At 32.4% G+C, this 24299-nt stretch overlaps 2 protein-coding genes and 1 long non-coding RNA gene across 3 annotated transcripts in view; 2 read left to right on the top strand and 1 right to left on the bottom strand.

The window, feature by feature from the left end:
• Positions 1-1056, top strand: part of LOC108745383 (parafibromin) — a 6245-nt gene extending 5189 nt beyond the window's left edge. The window contains exon 4 of the mRNA XM_018481520.1: positions 73-1056. Within this exon, the coding sequence (XP_018337022.1) occupies positions 73-109 (37 nt within the window). The 3' untranslated portion in view covers positions 110-1056. The remainder of the gene's footprint in view (positions 1-72) is intronic.
• A 1864-nt stretch (positions 1057-2920) lies between these two features.
• Positions 2921-12831, bottom strand: LOC108745367 (doublesex- and mab-3-related transcription factor A2-like). The gene is made up of 3 exons (XM_018481490.1): positions 12619-12831; positions 4477-4734; positions 2921-3604 (listed from the first exon to the last, which is right to left on the bottom strand). Exons 1-3 carry the CDS (start codon positions 12829-12831, stop codon positions 2921-2923), a joined length of 1155 nt encoding a protein of 384 aa, XP_018336992.1.
• LOC108745368 lies at positions 6279-12863 on the top strand. Its single transcript, XR_001939093.1, has 3 exons — positions 6279-6344; positions 8215-8219; positions 12853-12863. It is a non-coding gene; the product is annotated as an uncharacterized LOC108745368 (long non-coding RNA).
• Positions 12864-24299: the final 11436 nt, after the last annotated feature.

The raw sequence follows: 24299 nt of genomic DNA, 5'->3' as shown, positions 1-24299 counted from the left end.
TTTTTTTTTTTAAACTATTCCATTAATTATTAAGTCAATATCTTTAATAACAATTAATTTCTATTTTTACAGGCATATGATCAAGAACAAGCCGCATCTTCGTTTCTGAAATGATAAAGCGATTCAGGTTGCAGAAATGGCAATATATTGATCCCTGCGTTCCATGCTCCCATCGGAATTTTTACCAGAAGATATAGGACCGTGAGGTTCTTTGCCGGTGGTGTTGCGACGCGCGATTATTCGCGAATAAAGGTATCCGCGATAAGCAATGTGATGTGTGACAACTAAATCGTTGTCATATTATGTTAGATGCGTTTACATTTTATTGTTGCTTGCACGAATAAAATACTAAAAAAATTGCAACGAACTATGGGTCGGTCTCACTAATTCCGATTAGTCTAATCGATTAAATGTCAACCGTGATTGGTCAATTCTGCTGAACAGCAAATGCGATTGGTCAGTTCTAATGTATCAATCGATCGATTAAGTTAATCGGAGTTGGTGAGACTTGCCCTATGCCTTCTTTAATTGAAAAATTAAAGTGGCTCTACATTGAGATTTTAAGGCATATATAATGATTACACATATATCCAGATATTGTCCTCACTCTCATCATTATAGTTGAAAATAGAACGCTTTTTCCATACTTAGAAGCGTGTTTGGATTCCCACTCGGGTGTCCCCCAGATGTCATGTCATCCTTGTTTAACATTCAGTTAACAACAAGTATGGAATGATGCCTGAATAGGAATCTGAACATAGCCCAAATATGATCTCCGATAGTTCGGTGTGATCGAACTATGGAATATGTATATTGGGTACGTGAGCGATCAGCATTTGCGCTAAATACTTGTTTCAAATGTAAATCGTCCTCCATTCTTAATACCAGGTTGTAAATTATTTTTCTATGTTTTCTGATCTCTTAAAAGAATAAGTATCTCTTGATTACAAATTTTGTACTCGCGAGATTTATAAATCTAGCGTTGGTTAACTATGCATGCTATTTTGGCATATTCCGATATTTTATTCTCCGTGAAAATAGACGTTCGTGACGAAATGTTGGAATCTGAATTTTCCCCCACTCTGATGAGAGTGGGAACAATATCTGAATATGCCTATCAAAGGTGAAATCGCATCTTTAAGCCATAAAAAATCAATCAATCATACTCGATTATTCTTTTCACATTCAATCGTAATTGATCAATAAACTTAAGTTTACTCGTATTGTGTTTCGGAATTAAAAGCTCATTGTAGACGCCGCTTAATATATTGTGCCGCTATGTTAAGTTCTGATGATGATTATACTGCGTATTCAAAGCTAAATGCTTTATTCGAGGATCGAACAGAATACGAGTGTAAAAAAATTTCAAGTGCTAACACAACGAAGGTTTGTCTCGTTCAGTTTTTCAAGCAAGCGAGTAAGAGGTATTACATATCGACGATCGATAACGGTATTAAGTTTCTTTGCGCGTGCTTTGTAATTCGAGACGCGACACCGCGAATCCTCTCAAGGGAGAAAAGACGAAGCGAGGATTCGCGAGGGGAAAAATTCGGTCTGTTTTTCTTGCACCTAAAACCAAAGCCAAAGTAAATCGCTCGCGGCGCGATTCCGGCTACGGTACGATTGACCGGCTGGCGTTGTTTACACGTGGTGAATCGAATATTTCTAACTAGATTACCGACGCTCTATTACTTCGACAAATACAATGGATTTCTTCGTTCTCCTCGATATCCTCGCTGCGGTACCATTTTCCTCTCCTCCCCCCCCCCCCCCCCCCGAGCAACCACTTGAGGAGAGAGAAGCAATCGTTGCGCGTTTCTTTTCAATTATTCCCCATTATATATTTTTTCACGGAAAATTGAATAACGTTCTTTCTTTTGTACAAACTCAGTTAACAATATCATAACACTGTAATTGGGACATATAAAGGGTGTCCCAAAATTAACGCAAGATTTGAATTTGCCGCCATTTATGCAGTAAAGTGTTGGCAACCCAAAAAAAAAACAATTTAACAGCTGACAGTTTAGGGTTAGTGAAAATGGAGCGTGAAAATGGATTATTGAACATCAACAAATGGATGCTGATTTTTCGAGCAAAATCATCCTAAGCGATGAAGCACATTTTCACCTTGATGGCTTTGTTAATCGCCAAAATCGCCCCCTAGATCGTGTGATTTAACACCATTAGATTTCTTTTTATGGGGTTATTTGAAATCACAGGTCTATGTCAACAAGCCCACAACCACCCGTGCATTAAAGGAGGAGATTCAACGCTGCATCAATGAAATTCAGCCACATTTATGCAAAATGGTCATGGAAAATTTCGACAAACGAGTGCGTATGTGCATGCAAAGCCGTGGAGGCCATTTGCCCGATGTGTTATTCCACAAATAACCCTATCCTATGTACTTTATGATTCAATAAAAAAATAACAATCAAAAGACTAAAAACTATGTTTTCTATTTAATTCAAATCTTGCGTTAATTTTGGGACACCCTTTATTTACTATCGCGCTCAAAAGGTTATCTCGAAATTTTGAAAATAAAACTTAATCAATTTTACTTATTAATATTGTAAATATACAAAAGTTTATGACATAATATTTGAAACATAATGTTTATTGTAATAGTGTATATTCAAAAATAAAAATGGATAAAAATAGTATTTTTATTTAAAAACTATAGATTGCTGCAAACTTCTAAGCGGTAATGTGTAAATAATGTAATTACTTCTCAATTAAAGCAAATTTCGTATAATAGATAAAAAAAATTATAAAATGTTTCAATCCCTACATATATATTTTCTCCAACTTCTTTTATTTAGGAGAATTAATATTAAAAGACTTTTCTTCTATTCTGCAGTATAATCTACCGGAATAAATATATGTACAGTTGTAGCTGTACCTCTCTAGAGAAATACATTTAGGTGAACTTGTAGTTGCATTGCGTGCAATTGGGCTGCACACAAGGGATACTCGGCAGCATGGCCGCGGCGGGCGGCAAATGATGCAGTATACCTGCCGATCTGGCGACTGACAGCCGATCCGCCGCTACTTGGGCGCACATGTGCGCATCCCTCAGCTGCTGTTGCACGCCGGAAGTGAAGTAATTGTTGTAGCGAAAATTAAGAGCGACCGTCTCCTGATCGACCGCCGTTTTCGCGATCGGCAGGTCGGTCCCTTTGGCGAACTGCTCGGTCGGCACGATGTTCAATAGGCAATAACCCGCATCCCCGTAAACGTTTCTGGACAGGCTGGTATAGATCGGTGCCAGCATCGTGCCGGGAATCTGTTGCTGTTGTTCCCCCACGGCGCTGTCAACAATCGTCTGCGGGGGTCGGAAGGCTGAGGATGTGTGGCTGATACTGGTTGACATCGTTGGATCTGTAATGCCCAGGTTGTCGCTCGCGAAGTACTCGATTGCCTTGAGTAGGTCCTGACCGCAACGTTGCAGTACCAGTTGCAGGACCGATAGCTTGGTATTCGGAAATAAGCGGGCTAAAGTCTCCACGGAGGTCTGAGATACCAGGGTGGTTTCCCTGATTCCCTCCAGCTTGCCGGTGTCGAAGAGGAAACTTCTGGATCTCGAGGAGGTTTCCAGGTTGTCCTAAGAACGAAAAGGAAGTTATGTAGAAAAATCTTTTAAAGAGAACTTTCTAACAAAGTAATTTGTGGAAGAGCAGTTTGTTTTATAAGAGTTTTTAAGGTTACTAAATTTGATTTTGTCTTTAGAATTCTAAACGTTTAGAAAACGGAATCCAATATGACGAATTGAATAACACAAAAATAATCTATTGATTATTATGAAACTCGGTTTTATGAATTCTTGGGATTACTGAATTTGAAGGTAATCTCAAAATATTAAAATTCAAAAGGGTAATGAAAGAAGAACTCGTGTCACAGAGCTTACGTTCACAAGCTTGTCAAAGTTGGAAATTAATGCGCTTATAGCCAATCGTTGTGGTCTGTTACGGTCAATTGTTTGTGTAATAAATCAGCTTCAAATAAAGCGAAACTGGAAATTTGATATTGCTTTTAGCAATGTTAAAGTCTCTAAAACTGAGTTTTATGATAATGAGATGACCCAAGCAAAACAATAAGCTGTGATAATGTTAAATGACATTCAAATGAATCGTGATGGATCAAGTGAAAAGTGATTTTTAACAATTATTTTGTGGCCATTTTAATGCCATTTTTATGTTATTATGATTTTTTTCTCTGCTTTAATTATTTTTTTCTAAAATTTTGTCCACGCAGTATTGAATCCGTCATTTTAAGTTTATATCTTTTACGTCAGATTTGAATATAAATCATTATTATTAGTTAAATTAATCCAATAGTCAAATTACATGAAAACAAAATAAAAAAGAAAATCGTCAATATAAGTGATCGCCTCTTCTCAAAGAATTAATTAACAATGAATCCAAATTGACTTGTCACATTTTGTTATTTTTTTCTGAGATCCTGTTTTGTACGTACGGAACAGTTTTGAACACGAGCGGGTAAAGCGTCATCGGTCGATACACGTGGAAGATCATTGGTATCCTCAGAAATTCCGTCGAGTTTCTTTGTAACAGGAGTCGCATTTTCATTTTGATCCACTACAGATTTCGGCTCGGTCACGGACATTCCAAAGATTTTGCCTGGCGGAAGTCGATCGAGCTTCTGTCCGGTGGCCACCTTTGCCATTTTAAGAGCGATTGCGTCCTCGGCTGCCTGTTGTCTCTTCAGAGCAACCTTCCCGAAAACAACTTTTTTAATCCATTTCCAAAGAAAAAAATTTAATTTTTTCTAATATACTTATATTAAAAATTCAATAAATTTTAACAAAGATACAATTATCTTACGTATTTGGTACGTTTCTGGTAAAAGCAAACAAAGATACAAATCGTAGAAGAGAAATTGATAGTATTAGAGAACATATATATTATATATGTATATAGGGGAGAGTGGCCCTAAATCGGACTGTATTCCAAATAGGACCTTTTTAATTTAAATGAATACGATTAAATTTGCATGCTATTTATAATGTAAAGTTTTTATAAGATACTGAACATATGAGTTCTCTGTTATAACATTCATAGAATAGACGAAAATATGTATTTTCGTGCGAAAATTTTTTTTACAAAGAAAATTCTTATAAATCCATTATTTAAAAGGATTAAGAATTTGGAAGGTAATTGATTTAAGATAATTAAAGAGTGTAGAATTCAAAAATATCAAGCGTTTTGTGATCATTTAACAGATTGAAGGACTCTTCCTATACAAAATAAATAACAGTAAATAAAGAGCAAAGTAAGAGTCAAACACATTTTTTTTTAAATTGTCATACAATTAAAAGAATAAATTACAAATAGAGAAAAGTAAAATTGAAAAAATATAAACTAAATAATAAAATAAAAACTCAGTTTAAATACAAATAAATTATAAGTTTCGGCTATCGGATTGAGCCCTCTTCAGACATTAACTTATCAAAAAAATTGCAATACAAAATTAATTATCGGAAATGTTCGCATATTCACTATAATCACAATTCGGCGAGTCTTGATGTAGAACTCGACATTATTCACATAAGATTGAACAGTCAAATGTGTTTCATATCTCTTGGAAAAGTTTTAGTTGATAAAAAAGATAAAAAGACTTCTTACGAAAACATAAACACAACCAAATTAATATACCGGAATTCTAATTCCGATTAATTTGGTTGTGTTTATTTTTTCGTAAGAAGTCTTTTTATCTTTTTTATTAACTAGAATTTTTCCAAGAGATATGAAACATATTTGACTGTTCAATCGTATGTGAATAATGTCGAGTTCTACATCAAGGCTCACCCGAAATGTAATTGGTATAGTGAATATGCGAACATTTCCGATAATTAATTTTGTACTGCGATTTTTTTGATAAGTTAATGTCTGAAGAGAGCTCAATCCGGTAGCCGTAACTTGTAATTTATTTGTATTTAAACTGAATTTTTATTTTATTATTTAGTTTATATTTTTTCAATTTTACTTTTCTCTATTTGTAATTTATTCTTTTAATTGTATGACAATTTTTTTAAAAATGTGTTTGACTCTTACTTTGCTCTTTATTTATTGTTATTCGTTTTGTAATCATTTTTGCGGTTTAATGTAAAATTTCTTCCAAAATTCGAAAGCAATTAATTTTTTAATTATCTTAAATCAATTACCTTTAAAATTTTTAACATCTTTTAAATAAAATCCTTGTCCAAATCGGACCTCTTTTTGGGTATTCAAAACCTACAGTACAGTAGATAACTTATAGGTTGTAATACTGATGATTGGCTGACCAGATCTAGTCCAAGGAATTAAATCAGTAAAATATCATGAGTCATCAGACTTAGATTAATTGAGTTTTATTGATATTTATATTTCAATTCTAATAAAATATAAACTGTCAGTAATTTTTTTTCTGAATAAAATTTTTATCTTAAATCATTTCTATCAAATTGCTCATTTTACTCAATACTAACAAAAACACATTAAAATATTTTAAAATTGTATCTAAAAGTTAATAAAAATAGGAATGTTCGATTTGGAACTACTGGTTCTAAATCGGACCAGAAAAAATGTTTTTATATTTTCCATTATAGTTCAACACAGGTGAGAAATACATCAAAATGATCTAAAGTAAAAATGAAGAAAATTAAATGATTTTTTCAATGGCACATCGGTTTTTCGACTTTATTTATGTCTTATAGAAAAAGCAAAAACTGCAAAATATAGATCCAACTTACTCCACTCTCCCCTATATATACGCACATTTTTGAAAATATATGAATATAAGAGAAAATATTCTAATTTAAAATATTTCCATATGCTAAAAATAGTTCATTAAATATTAAATACTAATATACCTACATCTATATAATAGATAAGTTCCTTAAAATGCATAAATCTAACAGAAAATATCTCGATATAAAATATTCCTCTCTAGACGTTAGAAATAGATAATTTAAAATCATAAAATTACAAACAGGAGAACGAGTAAAAATATGGTTCGTATCGATTCGTCGAGTTCCATGCTATAATTAATATAGCGAAACATTCAATGTAGATTCTTATACATAGCGCATAACAATCGAATCGTGATGGATCATGACTGCGTTTGACTTATAAATGGACCTGTCGCTTATGTATGGACTGCATTTACCACGCTGTTATTCCAAGCTGGACCACCCGCAATAATCTTTCACATCGTTGATGCTGGAGAGAATCTACTAGGCCAGCTTCATCCCATTTTCTCGTCGATCTCCGTTCGATCATCAAAGTCTGAAAGGGATAACTATCCGATTTCACTCGAGTCAATATATCGCCATGTGTTTCTCTGTCCTCTGCTTGTTACAAAAGCATTCGCTACAAAGTCTTATTTAGGGAAATACGTGGATGAGTCGTACGACATAAAATTCAATCAGTGTACAATTAATATTGCGATTTATATTAATCCTGACGTGTTCTTGATGTTTATTAAAGAATAATTTATTTCATGCTCTTCGAAGTTTATAAGATTATATATTATTATAATAAGTGTGTATATCAACATTTTATTATACATAGATACATACTCTGTAAAAAAAGTAAAATTGCATATAAATAATATGTGTAAAAAATCGCACAATTTATAATGAAAATATATAAAATTGTTAATTTTTTAATTTTAACAAAAATTAATATTTTTATCTCTAATTGTATAATATATCTTTATATTAGACAAAAAATTACAATAACAATTTATAATTTTTATAGTTTTTATATATAATATTTATAATATATATTTTATAGTTTTGTATGTAAATTTTTGCAATATTATATATATAATTCATAATAGTAATAACACACGTAATATATTTGCATTTTTTTGCATTTTTCGTACATATCGACGACATTGCTTATGAAAAAATTGTACGTAATTTGTTGGCGAATTATTATGTAAATCTATGAACTTAATTTTAATTGTAAGTTATAACTTCACTTACATGCATGTGTAATTTACACTGTGTAAATATACATCTTTAATAGTGGACTTCAAAATTAATTATTGTTATTGTAATATTATACGAAATTTTTTAATAGTCTACGGAAAGAACAGTTTTGCCGAAGCAAAGGAGATTGGAACTCGTTGGTACAGTTTTCACAATTAGATTAGGTTTCTAGTAGCGCTAATGTTGGTCTACATTCGTAGAACATTAGATACGTTTAGGAATCGTATATAAAATATATATAAAATAATTAACAAGTGCTGCCTGGAATTTTTACACAATTAATTGTTATGTTTAAAATGTACTGACATGATAGAGAGAATTTTTCTCTTCTTGTCCCGATAGATTAGGAAAATTGACACATTAGATACATATTACGGTGTAAATTGTCTTTATAATAAACTCTATATTTTTCACATTGATGAAAATACAACATAAATAACACATAAATAGTAAACATGTATTTTTAATAAAAATTGTATCTCTTAAAATTATTTTATAATAATCAAATAGCCAAATGTTATATATTACAAAACAAATTATTTTAGTTCTAACTTATTTTAACGTAGAAATACTTTCGCTAGGCTTTTATGAGTATTTTCTTCAGAGGTACCAAAGGATTTACGGGTTATCGTGACCCGTTGTTAATACTAACGTTTCGTGAATCTTGCCATTCACTTTATCAGTATGAGGAGCGTAACTGATATCTAGAGACACGATAGTGTCTCGACGTTAACACTTTTAATATAGAAATATTAAATATAAAGCGTTTCATCAGAATTAAGTTGTGTCCAAACATTCACGCGTGGTATAGTTAAACTTTTCTTAAATATAAAGCCTGCAATTACCTCATTTCTACATATGTCTGATTTTAATCGTTTCATTATAACAATTTTACTGTTATTTAAAATAACATATCATAACAGACAGATTTGTATGTCTAGCTAAATTTTTAAATACTCGAGCAAAACCGTTCTTTCCGCATACACACACACACACACAGACACACACACACACACACACACACACACACACACGCGCGCGCGCGCGCGCGCGCGCGCACACACACACACACACACACACACACACACACACAAATAATTCCAATAATATCTCTCTGAGATGTTGATATTACTTCCGACAGCGTTAATTCTAGTCATTGTGGATTAACCGTGTTCACGCGCGGCGCAAAAGTTTCCGCGGCAAAATTGCGCGCGGTTTATGCGCGGTGCACCGGCGATTATTGCCGGATGGACGGTTGTGAACGCATGTTTTGTTAGACCGCAACCACCCGTGTGAGTTTCTCGGTCTGTCCGACTATTTTCATTCCAAGATACAGGGGGTAGCGTTTAAACGCCGCTCGCTCCCGCGCGCTTACCGCATCGAAAGTCTCGCCGCAAACAAAGTATCGAGTGTCATAATGCCTATGCAAACAGAAATGAAACGCTATATCCCGAGCGTTAATGGATTTAATTTATCTCGCCCCCTCCTGTCGCTCCTGTCTCTTCTCTCGGGAAAGAAGACCGCGAGATGCATTATGCATGCGATGTCCGAATTTCGATCTGGTCTGGCAATTACACGTTCGCATTTGGCTGTTTGCGTTAAAAGAAAATAAATTCTTGATTATCAAAAAAACAGATTATCAAAAAGAAACGCGAGGAAACCTCGCGTTTGACCTTTCGGAAGAAAGGTTGATGCCAAAATCTGTAACATACGCTGCCATGCATAAATGGGTCTTATCCATTTAATTTACGGTAATTAAGAGGTAAATATTTACAATAGTATAAAGAAAACTAAACGGTTTGACATTTTTGACAAAGTGGTTTATAATGGATCCATTAGGCCTATTGTCAGCTCCGGAGAGTAAAAAATATAGCAGACGATATAAAAATAATGATGCACTGATTACTTTCACTGAGGAACCAAAAGGACATAAAATCTTGTATAAAATTTTAGTATCTATATTTAAATAAATATATTTTACTCAAAACATATTTTAATAAAAATAATCAAAATTTACATATATGTATAACATAAAAAAAAATTGAATTGTTTATGACATAAATGAGAGTGGATTCGGTAAATCCAACTCCGAAGGAGGAGACTAAAATAATTGACAATAAATAAAAATCATGACACACAAAATTAATCATCCCTGTTAAACGTTGAATTAAGAATTCCAATCCATGAAAGTGTTGATAGAAGTTGGAAATTTTTATTCTTACATACATATATTGGGTGATCCGGAAAGTCCGTGCGGATTTTTTCATTGATTTTTCAAAAGTTTTTTTATTTGTTGCGAAATTTTCGTTACGATTATATCATTCGCTAGAGCAAAGTTTCAGCTTTAAGAATCTGTTTTTTAAATTGCGATATGATGATTTTTATCGGAGTTATGAGCAATCGAAATCAGAATGCTTCTTTACTTAACTCGCGAATAACTCAGAAACAAAAAATTATAGGAACATTTTTAAAAAATGATTTTGTAGGGAAAGCTTTAAGTTTTCACGATGGGTAGTCGAAAATTTTCGTAAATTTTTTTTGGGCACGTGAGAGACCCCCAAAGTGAAAAGAAAATTTTTTATCTTTTTCAGCTCGTAGTTTTTGGTATGTAAAAATTATCAAACTCATATAAACTTAAAAAATGTGATAAGCTTTTAAAAGTAGAGATTTCAAGCTTTAAAACTCTTTTTTTTAATTTAAATTTCGTTCATTTTTGACGAAGGTATCGTATATACAATTTTTCATTGTAAAATCCGCACGGACTTTCCGGACCACCCAATACATTATCTCATATACATTATCTCTCCCGATTTTCTATCATTTGTTCCATTTTGTGGAAGAGAGAGAGAGAGAGAGAGAGAGAGAGAGAGAGAGAGAGAGAGAGAGAGAACGCGATTCTCTTTTCATTAAAGGGGTGCAGAGAATACGACGATAACGAGCTCCGATCGAGTGTGTTTTTAAATACCGAAGGGTGAACCGTGCGAAATAAAATATCGGAAGTACGTTAATCACGCTCAACTGGGCGTGTAGTGAATTGACATTTTTCTTTCACATTTTCCCTACACGATCCACTCAAAGCGCGGAGATAACATGCTCGCGTGTACTAAATTAGTGATGGCATGAACGGGGCGAGATCCGTGACATTTATATACATTCGCGAATGGTCGCGCAGATTTGACATTTCGGTTCGCGTTGTTCGTATAAACTTTCTAATATTAAACAGCGAGGAGACTCGTTGTTGGTAGAACGATGTTACTTTGTCCGTTATTTTGCATGAATAACGAAAAAGAGAGAAGAATTCAGGGAGAGTGCGTGCTAAGAGATATACGTAAGATATTGGACAAAAAATCGAAAAGGAAAGACAAATGACAAATTGGATCAGATTCATAGAGAAAGAATGATTCTACTAAAGTATCTAAAAATTTATCTAGATACAGATTTGGAAAATAATTTTGTCAGTTTATCAAAATAAATATATAGGAACTATACTCCTGGAACGTCAAAATTTTTTGTAATATTGCTTATCTACTTGAATTTCTTATATAATTATTTTGATAGGGGACAACTAAAATTACAATTTAAAAGTTTTCAAAAGAAATTTTAGTTTATGATCACTTATTTTCATCAAGTTATAATTGTTTGAATTTTAGATTTCTGCATAATTACACTGCAGTTCAATAAAAAAAAATCATTTTTTTTTCCTCTTTGAAGTGCTACATACCTCGAAGATTTTCTCGCACTGAACACGACACTGTCGTCAAAATTTGCGTAGCACATCCAATAAAATTGCTTTTAAAAATCTATATCTAACTAAATTTTTGATTACTTCAGTCGTTTTTAGCCTTACTGTATTAACTTTCAATACATACGATGATTTTTCGGTCCTTTATTATGTACATGTATAATAGGTTATTCGTGTCTCGGATTAATTTTCATTACTTAATTTTATACAAATATACAAAATTCTTAAGTGATTCTTACATTTTTAACATTTTTAGAAAGTATTTTTAGTGTTGTATGTTTAAAAATATTACATATGAATGTTGTAATTAATTACTTGGTGCTTCTAGTATTTCAAAGAAAAGAAATGCGCAAACGACTCAATCATATGTATCAAGAATTGAAAGATTAATTAATGCATTATTAGCACACTAAAAATGTTCATTTTATTTTTTAATAAATTGTTTTAATAGAAAAAAATCGTCAATTTAACTAGAAATGTGATTGATTCCTTAACAAATGTCGATATATATAATATAAAGAGAGTGGCTGCCAAAAGTTCTCGACCAATGAATAATTTTATTATATTGCTCAGATAAGAAATTTTTACGAATAAAGATTTATACAAGTATTTTAAAATATTCTAGTATATAAAATATTGATTCTCAAGTTGATTTATAATAAGCATTTGATTAACTAATATAAATTAAAAAACAAATCGAAAAAAATTATTGTAAAATTATTACATTGTATATTGGCCGGAAACTATTGATAGCCATTATATATTATACATAATATATATAAAAAATTTACATACATACATACAAAGAATCTATTTTTAGAATTAGTTGGAAGATAGAATGTTGCAAAATCGAATTTCGCAATTTCCGTGTGCGGCTTACCTGTGCAGCCATCACTCGCTGCCGTTCGGCGATCAGGGAACATTTCGGACACAGACATTCCCGGTAACGACATTCCCGCTTATGACCCCGCAGCCACGAGATGAGGCCATGATTCCTGCAACGGGCACACTTCGGTCTCCGCTGTTTTCCGGTCTCCGTTCCCTCATTGTTTTCGTTATTCTCCGACCTGCTCCTGCTCTTACCACGGAGCATGGTAGCGTCCCACACCACAAGAAATCAGTCAATCGTTTCTCTTTTTCTATTTACTCGGCCGCTCACATTGCCCGGCACGGATCTCGTTGTAGAAATCCGTGTCAGAAAAGAAGATCCAACAATTATTTTGTTTATTTACTCCGCTGATCGTCCGAGGAGAACTCGAGCAGCAAACGTCTGAGTTGAGATTTTAAATCCTTTCGAAATGTATGTGTACGCAATTTCTCTTGGTGAGCCGTTATAGAAAATTAATAAATTAAATATCAATTTTACAAAATGTACATTTATATATAATGTAACATATATATATATATATATATATTGATAATATAATTATTATGATATTAATATGATAAAGCTAATAGAGTCTTTTATCAAGCGAAAACTTTAAAATTTCCGAGAGCAAGAATCACGAGACTGGAGGTTAAGATTGGCACGTGGTGTTTCCGCGCGCGCGATTTCTTGGCGATTGTTAATTTAGAACTGCACGGAAAGAGAACCGGAGCAATCTAATCGCCGCGCTGGCGAGATCTCGTCTCTTCCGGCTTGACGATGGACCTCCATTCGATTGGCCGCGGATGTGCGGGTGTACCGGGACGTTTAGGCTCTTCCACGCGATTCCGCGGCATCCCCGGAGCGGAGGAAGGTCGAGAAGACAAACAGCGGCTGGACCACCCTTCTTCGACGATTGGTTCCGTTGTGTTTACTCTTATCGCCACTCCTACTACGAGACGAGACTCCCGTATCGCAGGATATCGCAGGATATCGCAGTATCCGAGTATCGCGGATACTCGCTGTTGTATGATTTTATCTCATTTTTCCGCTTTCGCAACGAGGATACGCCACGTCGCGAATTAAAAGGGAAATTAATGGGTGTCAATAAAAGCCAAACAAACGTTATCTCGTCGCAGATACAAGCAATTTTTAAAAAGTCAAAAAAATTTTTCGCTTCTCGATGTTTTTTTATATTAAGTTTCTCAGCACATTTTTATATGAAAGACAGAAAGAGACCAAATCGGTTGGTAGTCGTGCGAGCTAAATAAAAAAGTAATTTGTTGAATAAAGATTAATTACATACAAAGATACTTAATTCTCATTTTTCCAAGAAAATTTTATTGAAAAAATTAAAAAGATATATATAATTATCTTTTTCTTCTTAGAAGAATAATAATAAATTTTTAAAAAGTAAAAAACGTTTTTATTTCTTGATGTTCTTTCTATATTAAGCTTATTTTTATGAGAGAGATCATATCGGACTGAGACGTGAAGAAATAAAAATTAATTTGAATAAATATCGATAACGTTAAAATATTTAATTCTCACCTTTCCAAGAAAAATTTAGGTCAAAAAAATTTTAAAAACAATTTCTCTTTCCGTTTCAAAAAATAATAATACAACATTTTAAGAAGATTAAAAAAAAGTAATTAAAAGTCTTACGAGGAAAACCTGAAGAAGTGAAAATGCGCTTTTTAAATGCAATTTGTTGTAAAAAATAATTTTTCGTGCAAACAATCTTAACTTTAGACACTTTTTTTAGATTTTTCAAAAGTATAATAGTATTGATAATAGAGGAAAGGCCTCTATTATGAAATACCGAATTCATTTTGGGTAAATGCTAAAAGTTTATGGGCAGAATTAAAAAAAATAATAGGTCATTTTGAAGGGAATTTAAGAAGCTTTAAGATAATATTATATAAAATTTAATTTAAATTCCATTTTTTTTTTGAAAATTAAAGAAATGTAAAAAGTGAGCAAAATCGCAAAATCAAAAAATTGTGCTCCTAATATGAGATGCCCCAAGAAATCGATAGTAAAACGAAAAGTATATCAGTGTTGTAACTAAAAAACTTTATTTAATGTTTTTTAAATACTAACAAACACAGCCAGGATGCGCGAAAAATGAGTATGTGATACATTATACCCAGAACTGGTCTTCAGTTGAAATTAAACATTGCAGAAATAAGCACTTGACGTTCATTCTGGTTGTCCTTTTTATTATTATATAATAACATTTATACTTTAGCAACGATTTTCACTATGACATGGGAGCATAGGTTATTTCATATTAGAAATACTCTGGATATCTCATATTGCGATTTCCACGCTTTACGGTTTTACGATCATCAACTCTAACTTCTACGAGTATAATTAAGCAATTCAACATATCCCGTATTTTTCTATTAGTACGACCTTACTCTATCATTACATAAAGAATTTATTATCAAATATTTATTTATTAAATAATAAACAATGTTTAAAAGCTCATCTCAATGAAACTTGAAGACATCCAAATTTTAAAATCTTCTTTACAATCACTACAGGCATGATCTAATAATGAATTTTCTACTAAATAGTTTTCAATTCAAAAGCAATAAATTCATGGTGGAACCAATAGATAGCATCTATTAGTTTAGCAGAAACGCCGCTATCTCATATTAGGCGTCTATCTCGTAATAGGGGGCTTTCCTCTAAATATAAAACTTTGAACTCATTGTATTTCGAGATTAATACATAACTTGGTAAGATGATAAATCTCAGAAAAAGGAAGAAAAATGTCAAGTATTACAATATTTTAGAATCAGTTGACTTTTTTCTATATACATAGGTAATATACAATCGAGATTAATATGTTTTCATCGGACTCGACTATGTAGCAGACAGCAACATTGTATATACTTATGGAATCGCATTAATCCGAACTACATTTATACTATCTATACATCAAATAAAAATGACCCTGAAATATTGTAATACTTAATCTTCTCCCTCTTTTCCATGATATTTATTATTTTGCCAAGTTAATCGCTCGGAAATTTTTGTATTTATTATTTATTTTTAAAAAACTAAAAGGTATCTAAAGCTATAGTTTAAAATTCTTAATATAAGCACAAAGGATTATATACTCTTTTCCAACAAACCTCATTTCAAAAGCATGTTTTTATTTTTTAGTTTCTCCTTGTTAGAGAAAAACTCTTTTTTTTTGAAGATTAATAATAATAAATTCTTTAATTTGGACCAGAATAAATTTTACTCGATGCGGCCTTAAAAACTGTAAAAATGAAAAACTGTAATAATGTTTTTGCATCACGCACTGAAAAAAAATTGTCATTATTACAATTTAAGTGTAATTTATGGTCATTTTTGACGCTAACTTTGTTTTAGTAGGGGAGAGACCGGGACTAGTAAACTATAGAGGTAAGTAGAATAATCGAGGCTACGTTATAAACAAATCGCTCGAGACACACGTAAACATGTCTGAACACGGAACGGTGACTGCCACTCAAACTGTTGTGAGATCACGAGGCGGATGCGCGTCTGTATTAGAAATTATGCTACAATTTAAAAAAATCGTACACGTAAGTAAATATTTTTATTCTTAAAGTTTTTGTTCTACAATCATATATAATTGTCTGAAATATGTGATTTTCATTTATAGTAAGTGTAGTTCTTATTTAATAAAGTCCAACAGATTTTTTTTGTTTATCTATCTTTGTTATCGTATAATGTTAATGTTTTTAAAAAATGAACGGATGGGGCTAATAAGCTAATCACAACAAGAGGCTATATGACTAATTTAGTGACGACTCTGATAGTACCTACTCTTAAGTTTCTTGGAATAAAATCTCACTATAAAAGAGTGAAAATACAGTCAGTTTTGAAAAAGAATGAAAATGTTTCACTTTTTGAAAAAAAATGGCAATATTTCATTGCTCTAAAGAGATTTATCTCAGTAGTAAATGTTATAAATTTGGTTCCCTTACGTCCAATCTCGATAAAACTAAGTTCACTCGACGTGTTTTTGCTCGAAACAAACGAATTTAGCAAAAAGAAGCATTGCTCTGCCTTGCGAATCGAAATATTAATCGTTAAAGTTTGTTAGGTTAGAAAACCTGTCATTCGTTACGCCCTGTTAAAGACGATAGAGAATAATAGAAAAATCCTATCGTTTTGAATATGATTTGTAAATTCACTAATTTGAATCAGATCTTATAGGAATCTTGTACACAAATCTTATAAAATCCGATAAAACATGATAGGATTTATATCCGATCAATCGTGATGTTCTCGCGAGGTCAACAATAGGAAATGATACAAACTTACAGAAAAACGATACAAATTGATAAAAATCTTATTCTCAATTGTTTTCTATCAACTTTTTTTTACCAGAACGATTTCACTCTATTCCATACATAGCTGTATTTTCACTCTCTTTAAAATTTCACTCAAAAGAATTTAGAGAGTATTCTTTTTTACTTTAAATGCATCTATGATGCAATGATTTTTGTAGTTTTAATGAATTTTAATAATAAAAATATGCAATAATAGTTAAATTACATGTACAAGAAATTTTTTTATGCATGAATATGTATAAATATGTAGAAACATACATAATATAATAAATTATACTATATGTTTATGATCATTTATACATAAACATGTATAAATATTCATAAACGTATATAATTGTATATGAAATATGTACATATATGTTTATATATCCTTCTTTCTTTTGTAAAATTACTTTTAAGTGTAATAGAAGTAGTAATAATAATGTGAAAACATTAAGAATAATTAAAAGGATAATTTTGTAAACATGTATAGACACATTCTAAATAAAGAGTAACTTATTATGTTTATTATAACTGTAATTCGAATAACGATTTGGATTAGATAAATTGTTATTTATTTAATAACAAGATACAAAGTTATACTTTTTTTATTTTATAAATATGTTTAAAGTGCATTTTTATAAAAGTTTTATAGACACGTTTATGTTTAAAACATTTTTATAAAAGCTTTGTTGATATGTAAAGATTAAATATACATTAACCTTCATTTTCATAATGTTAATCAAATCACTTCATTAGTCACCTTACCCCGGTCTCGGGATTAGTTCAATCAGATGGAATGTATTAGAAAAATGCATTTTTTTTTCATATTAGTTATTAGTTTTCTCTTATTATTAAAATATTATTAGATAGTCAAATGTACTCGTATGTAGTAACTGGTATAGAATTTATTTTTTCGATAAGCCTCTTATAATTTCGTCTGTAAAAATTCGAAACTGAAAAATGAGTCTACTATCCCCGGTTTCCCCTATAACTATAAATATATGTATAATTAAAGAGCAAACTTTGCGTTTGTCCAAAATGAATAATTTTCAAAAAATAAGAAGAAAGCTACAAGAAAATTGTGTACTTTATAAAAAAATAACAATATGCCAATCAATAGTCATATAGCCAATCAATCTGAAATGTTAAACAAAATTGCTAAACAATTGCTACAAATGTTAAACAAATGCATTTTATTTGTCTCTAGTTAAAGGACATAACGCACTTCGAATGTCTAGATCTTTCTTCACATAAATTGACGATAAAAAATGCTTTCTGAACATTCTAGAGCTTATAATATGAGTCTTTCAACACTGAATACTATTCAGTCATCTCTCAAAAAATGAAATTTTGGATAAAATGCATTATGAAAGTTTGTTCTTTAATTATTATTATTAATATTATAAAAATAAAAGCTGCCATAATTATTTTATCATGCAATTGTAGTCACAAATATCACACTTTTCTTTCAGAAGTGTACAGTATCGAACTTATGAATTTTTTGTAGGAGTTAAGCGACGAGGAATGTGAATAGGATAATTCGAGAAAAATGAACGAAATGCCAAGAATCAAGATCATTTAATTCTCACGAGTACAGATTCGTAGCTGATTAACGATTCTTCGGTTGATAATGTATGAGCAAATTTGTCGCAATAACAAGCCTATTATTTATCTCAGCATGTATTGGTCACTTATTTAAATAGATAATTAGACACCCTTTGCGCCATTCTCTACGTGCACTCTCACAATAATTGTGTGCAACATGTGTATTTAGCGTGTATAGAGTGGAAACGCACGTATTTCTCCTTCACCTTCATTCTCACGTATCTTTAATATCTGAAGGAACTTTACACACCGCTAAACGTTTGCCTGTTTCCATTTCAGTGGCTAAAAACCTTTCGAACTTTTAAATTCTGATCTCAATAACGTCGCGAAATCGATAAAGATTAACAGCCATCGGATAGATATTATTTTAAAGTAGAATAACTTCGCTCTGGAATAAATCCGACGCTTCGAATCTTATAATTAAGCATTTCGATCGATAATTGAATACGTAAATTACTATATAAATGTCTGATGGAAGGGATATACAAATGCAAACGAAATCTAGATTTCTCCTCGCTTTGCGCTATTATAGAAAGATGATCACAATTCCGGCATTTTTATTTTTCAATAATAATATTCACTTACTATTTATTTTTCTGCACACTTCTATTCCTTAGATAGAATTCAACAATAAATTTTCCAAAATAGAAATCGTATTTAATGAAATAAAATAGAAATTATTAGTTTTATTTCACAGTCGCGTCATGTAGCTCAACAACTGCAGTTTCCAGGTTCGAAAGACTTCGAGTAATCCCTACTTATAATCAAGATTTCTTTCACACGTGACTTTCCTCTCCATCTCGCATTTGTGTCTCCTTTATATCTTGTGACTATTACTTTATTTGTTCGCATTCTTCTCGGTTTTATATCGGGTTCACAGCAAGCAATTTGCAATAAAGCGTTGTATGTTATTTCGTCGCGCAATTAACGGAGATTAAGAAAAGTTGCTTTAACAAATTATTAATCCCTTACAGCAAGCTTAAGCCTAAGCAAATGTACGTCGAGGCAAATTCGTATCTTTCAAATATCTCTAAACTGTTGTGCGAATTTGTACCTTATTTATAAGTGAGACTATAAGTATGTACGTCGCGATACGATGAAAGTTCAATGTAAAAAAATGCACAAATCTTAATTCAAAGGTGTTTGGTTCGAATGCCTTTATCGAATAGTTCTTGAATTCGAATAAATTTTTGTATTAAAAACGACAGTTTTGTTCAAGAAGGTTTTGGCGATTATCTTAACTATACGAAATATAGTTGATTAAAATCTGTGAATAATACGAACTTTCCTCAATAAACGTAACGTAAGTTTAGCAGCAAGAACGATCGCTCACAATTGGCGATATTTTTGTACAGGAGAGCTCGTTGCATTTTTAAAAGCACATGTCAAAAACTCACCACCTCACTCTCGCTTCGGATACACAATCGACGATATCTTTCTCTTTCCATCCTATGTCTCTCGCCTTTTTTTTTCTTTGTTGATATGATTCATTGATATGGTCCGTCGTAAGTAACACTACTTTGTCGTTATTACTTTGTTATTTGTGCGAAGAGAATTTAGGAGAAGTCTGCGCTTACAAACGGCAACAAGAAAATGCGCAACGCACTTGTTGTGGAACGACTCTTCGGGCCGGATTTTCTTTTTTTCTTCTTTTTTTTTTCATTTGTAAGTACATATTTAACTATCACGTGATAATGGAGATCTTTTGCAATTCATGGTTGGAATACGCTAAACGCTTGTGCCGCGTCAGATGGCGATGGACCATACAAATAAAATGGAGCAAACCTTTTTTTTTCTTCAACAGATTTGCATCGTCTTTTACAGACAGCTTTAAGACATAAAACAAAACATTTTTTTTTTTTACGAAAGGCAAAAATTAAAACGCTTCTGCTTTTACTTTCGTTACTAGGAGCAATCACTCCGTTTTTATTAATATGATCCAATTAATAGTAATTAATATACATATAATATTAATAATAAATATAGGTACATTCAACAAAACGGTAATTTTTCGTCTTTATTTTATAATAATAAGACGATGTAAGACGGTAATAAAACATTGCGACAATTAGTAGCTTTTTTCGGCGTTTACTGTATTCAAAGCTATCGCAAAATTCCCCGATAACGCAGTATCAGATTCGTTAAGATCGCATTGCGTCAACGAAAATGTTTTAATATCACTCGAGATCCTTATATTCTTATACTTTGGCTACTGTCGTGATCGCGATGCATTGTGTGTTTCGTTTCATCACCTGATGTGTGTATGTATGTGTGAGTGTGTGTGATGATATAAGTTTACATCTGCTTTTTCGATGACACTTTATCGTTATCCTCGTCGTAATAAGAGAATTTCTAATCTCGATGTATATTACGTGGCATTTTATGGTGCCTCGATCTTCGATTGCTTCTCGCGTGAGAGAACTTGATTTTCGATTTGATTACTCATAATTTTATCTACGAAAAGTCTGCGAGACGTTCTTTCGCAAAAATATGAAAGTTTCCAATAAATTATTAAACGAATTATTAGGAAAAGTTCGCTGTCAGAACAAGATCGATTCCATTTCTTTCATGAGGATTCGAAAATATCATGATATTTATATAAATATTAAAATATCTGATATTTTTTTATACATATATGTATATATATATATATATACATATCGATATATATCGAATACATAATGTGAATATTTATATTTAAAACTCTTTACTTTAAAAGAACAAATTAATATGATATATATAATATAAGAAGATAAAAGAAAAATATTAAATAATTTTCAATTAACATGAACATATGATATATATATATTGTCATCTAAAAGTTTTTTCTATAGCAACTTCAGCCGTTATTGAAAAAATTATAATATAATCTCATCATATAATGCTCATCCGATGAAATGATGGATTATGAAGACAATCACAGACAATAAAGAGAATCCTCCAAACTTATTGTCAGTTGGAAAGAATTGTATGAGATCAATAATGCGTAGCATTGCTATTATTCAGTTTAAATCATTAGTTCTATGAAACTAAATACGTACAATAAATAAATAAATAAATAAATAAATATATATATATATATATGTATATATGCCTATGTACATATATTATCGAAACATAGAACAATGTATAAATATTACGATATATATCAATGATATATATATATATATATATATATATATATTCGACGTACATCATTGATATGTACCCTTCGAATCCTGATTTTTTTGTTTACGTATTCATACAAATTGATAATTCCACTCGGTGACTCGATCACCGTGATGAAACCCGCATGTGGTGGAAATGTACGTAAGAAAAGAAAACGTCTCGCAGAGACGCGAAAAGCCATCCCCGACGTGGACACGTGTACACGTCCTCTCCTTCGAAACAATTTCCAATTGGCCCCAGAAATTAAGAGGATATCGTGTTTGTGTTTAAGTATACGTTCATTCGCTCCACATAAACATGCAATGCTCTTACCCTCCGTAATTTCTTCCTATCTTTCTCCTGATAGCTATCTTCATCAAAGCTCGACTTTGTATAACATCTCTATCCCGTTCTCGACAAGATTCTATTGGAGAGATCTGAATTTATTACAGGTTTGTTTTTTATTGCTGCATTGAAGACTACATTAAAAGTTAGTAAAACTTCCCTTCTCGCTTTCGCCAAATTTCAAATTATGTACCTACTATTTCACTTTGAATACAAAGGATGTACATTGATTCAGCTATAAAAAACAGACCTTATGTGTATCTATACACGCAGAGAGTGTCCCGAACGATTTACGCTGGACTGCGAATACTTCGGCGAGAGTTTGTCGGTCGATTTGTCTTTAAAGAAAGCTCTATCGGCAGCTGCGTCTTCTGGCAACGTTCCATTATCGAAAGTCAACTGCCTGTGCAATTTATTCTTTGTATACATTATAGTCCTTCTATCATTTTTTTTTTCACTCCTAATTTTTTCACATATATTTTCTTACTTTCATCAATTTCATTTCGCGTAATTACGTTCGGTGCCGCGATGTCTTCGTTAAAGAGGAATCGACCCTACATTAGTCGAGAGTCCAGGAATCGAGAGAGAAAACACTCTGTATACACATATAATCTACCTACTTAGTCGCAAAAATCTACAACGGTCCATTCTCTCCCGTTCTCCTTTCCCTGTCTCTCCTTTTAATATTAAAATTGCAAAAAACTGCAAGAAAGTGTTGGAATCGATAAGATAAACGTTTCCCTTATTAGAGCTACATACATCTCGAAACAGCGATTAGCCTATATTTCTCCTCCTTTAAATTTCCTTCCAGCCAGCAGATAAAACATTTTCAACAGCTAAGCGTAACCGTTGGAAAACGACATTGTTTCTGCACTGCTTTCCGTATTTTCAAAGACGATGGTACGTACGTAGACCTTTGTGACGAAGTCTGCGCGATATATGTTGCGTAATTCATGTCAATGTGTATCCCTTCGTGGGCCTGCGTGCGTGTGTGTATGTGTTTCTATTGAATATGTAATATATCCTATTCTACTAACTAGTACTCCCTATTATTACGGGATAATACTACGTGTTGCTCGTAATCGACCAATTTGATAACAAGTGATTTAAAAAATAGCGGCGAATGCACTCTTTTTTTTTTTTTTTTTTTTTTTTTTTTTCATTGTCTCGTGTCGGAATCAAGAGAGCAAACGTTCCGCAAAAAACCACCTCCGACTAATAATCCTCTAATAATAATAGTAATAATAACAATAATAATAATAATAATAGTAGTAGTAGTAGTAGTAGTAGTAGTAGTAGTAGTAAGTACGTATGTATACACTTTGGTATCGGGATATATCTCTGAATATAGAAAATCTTATATACAATTTACACTTAGGAATTTTGTCTCTCTGAGGCGAATTATTAACGATTATTATTAAACACGTTACACGCTACATTTAAATAAATAAATAAATATATATACGGCATATTATGATTTAATAAACAAGGTCCTCGTAAAAAAGAATCGCGCCGAGAGGATTTCGGCGCGAGGGACTGCCGTTCCTTTCTGTCGTCGGGAATGAGGAGATCAATGCGCTCATATGTGTCCTCCCATTTTCTCGTTGCTCGCACAAAAAAAATTAGAGAGTATTTTGCCAATAGCGCCCTTCCGCATATGGTAAACGCCAGACGCCGCACGTAATAAACGATAAGTACCCGCGTTTCTATCAATCTAGTTTAATTTTAATCTCTTTAAGTTTAACTAACTCTGTATCTTTTTCTACTTCTAAGAATAAGAAAGAGATGAAGAACAAGTTGAACCGAGATTAAAGTTAATCTACATTGATAGAGATAAACCAAGATGATCCCGGATAAGGAATTAGCGTTGTTCACGAGACCGCCATTTACTGTGTTCGGTTTAAACGGCGTCGCGCGGAAACGTACTAGCCATTCGACAATGGCGATAATTAATTACCTAGATGAAGCGAAGTAAAGCAATCTAACAATCGTAGTGTAGCGAGCAATACACAGCTACGTATAAGTGGTATACAACGTACACACGAGGACGATCTCACCTCCCTCTCTCTCTCTCTCTCTCTCGCTCTCGCTCTCGCTCTCAGCGCGTCGTAATAATATCAATGAGACATGACAATTCTGGTTCGATTCGTTATGTTATCGGTCGACAGAAGGGAATGGGACCCGTTCCTTAAAGCTGTTTATCTTCTTTTTTTGGCTAGTAAAACGCAGAAGAGTTCGAAATGCCGAGCAGCCTAGCTG

This window comes from Trachymyrmex septentrionalis, unplaced genomic scaffold (assembly GCF_001594115.1).
Source record: "Trachymyrmex septentrionalis isolate Tsep2-gDNA-1 unplaced genomic scaffold, Tsep1.0 scaffold139, whole genome shotgun sequence".
NCBI classification, from domain to species: domain Eukaryota; kingdom Metazoa; phylum Arthropoda; class Insecta; order Hymenoptera; family Formicidae; genus Trachymyrmex; species Trachymyrmex septentrionalis.
Note: the sequence above shows the minus strand (reverse complement) of the source record. Positions and strands in the feature narration are given on the sequence as shown.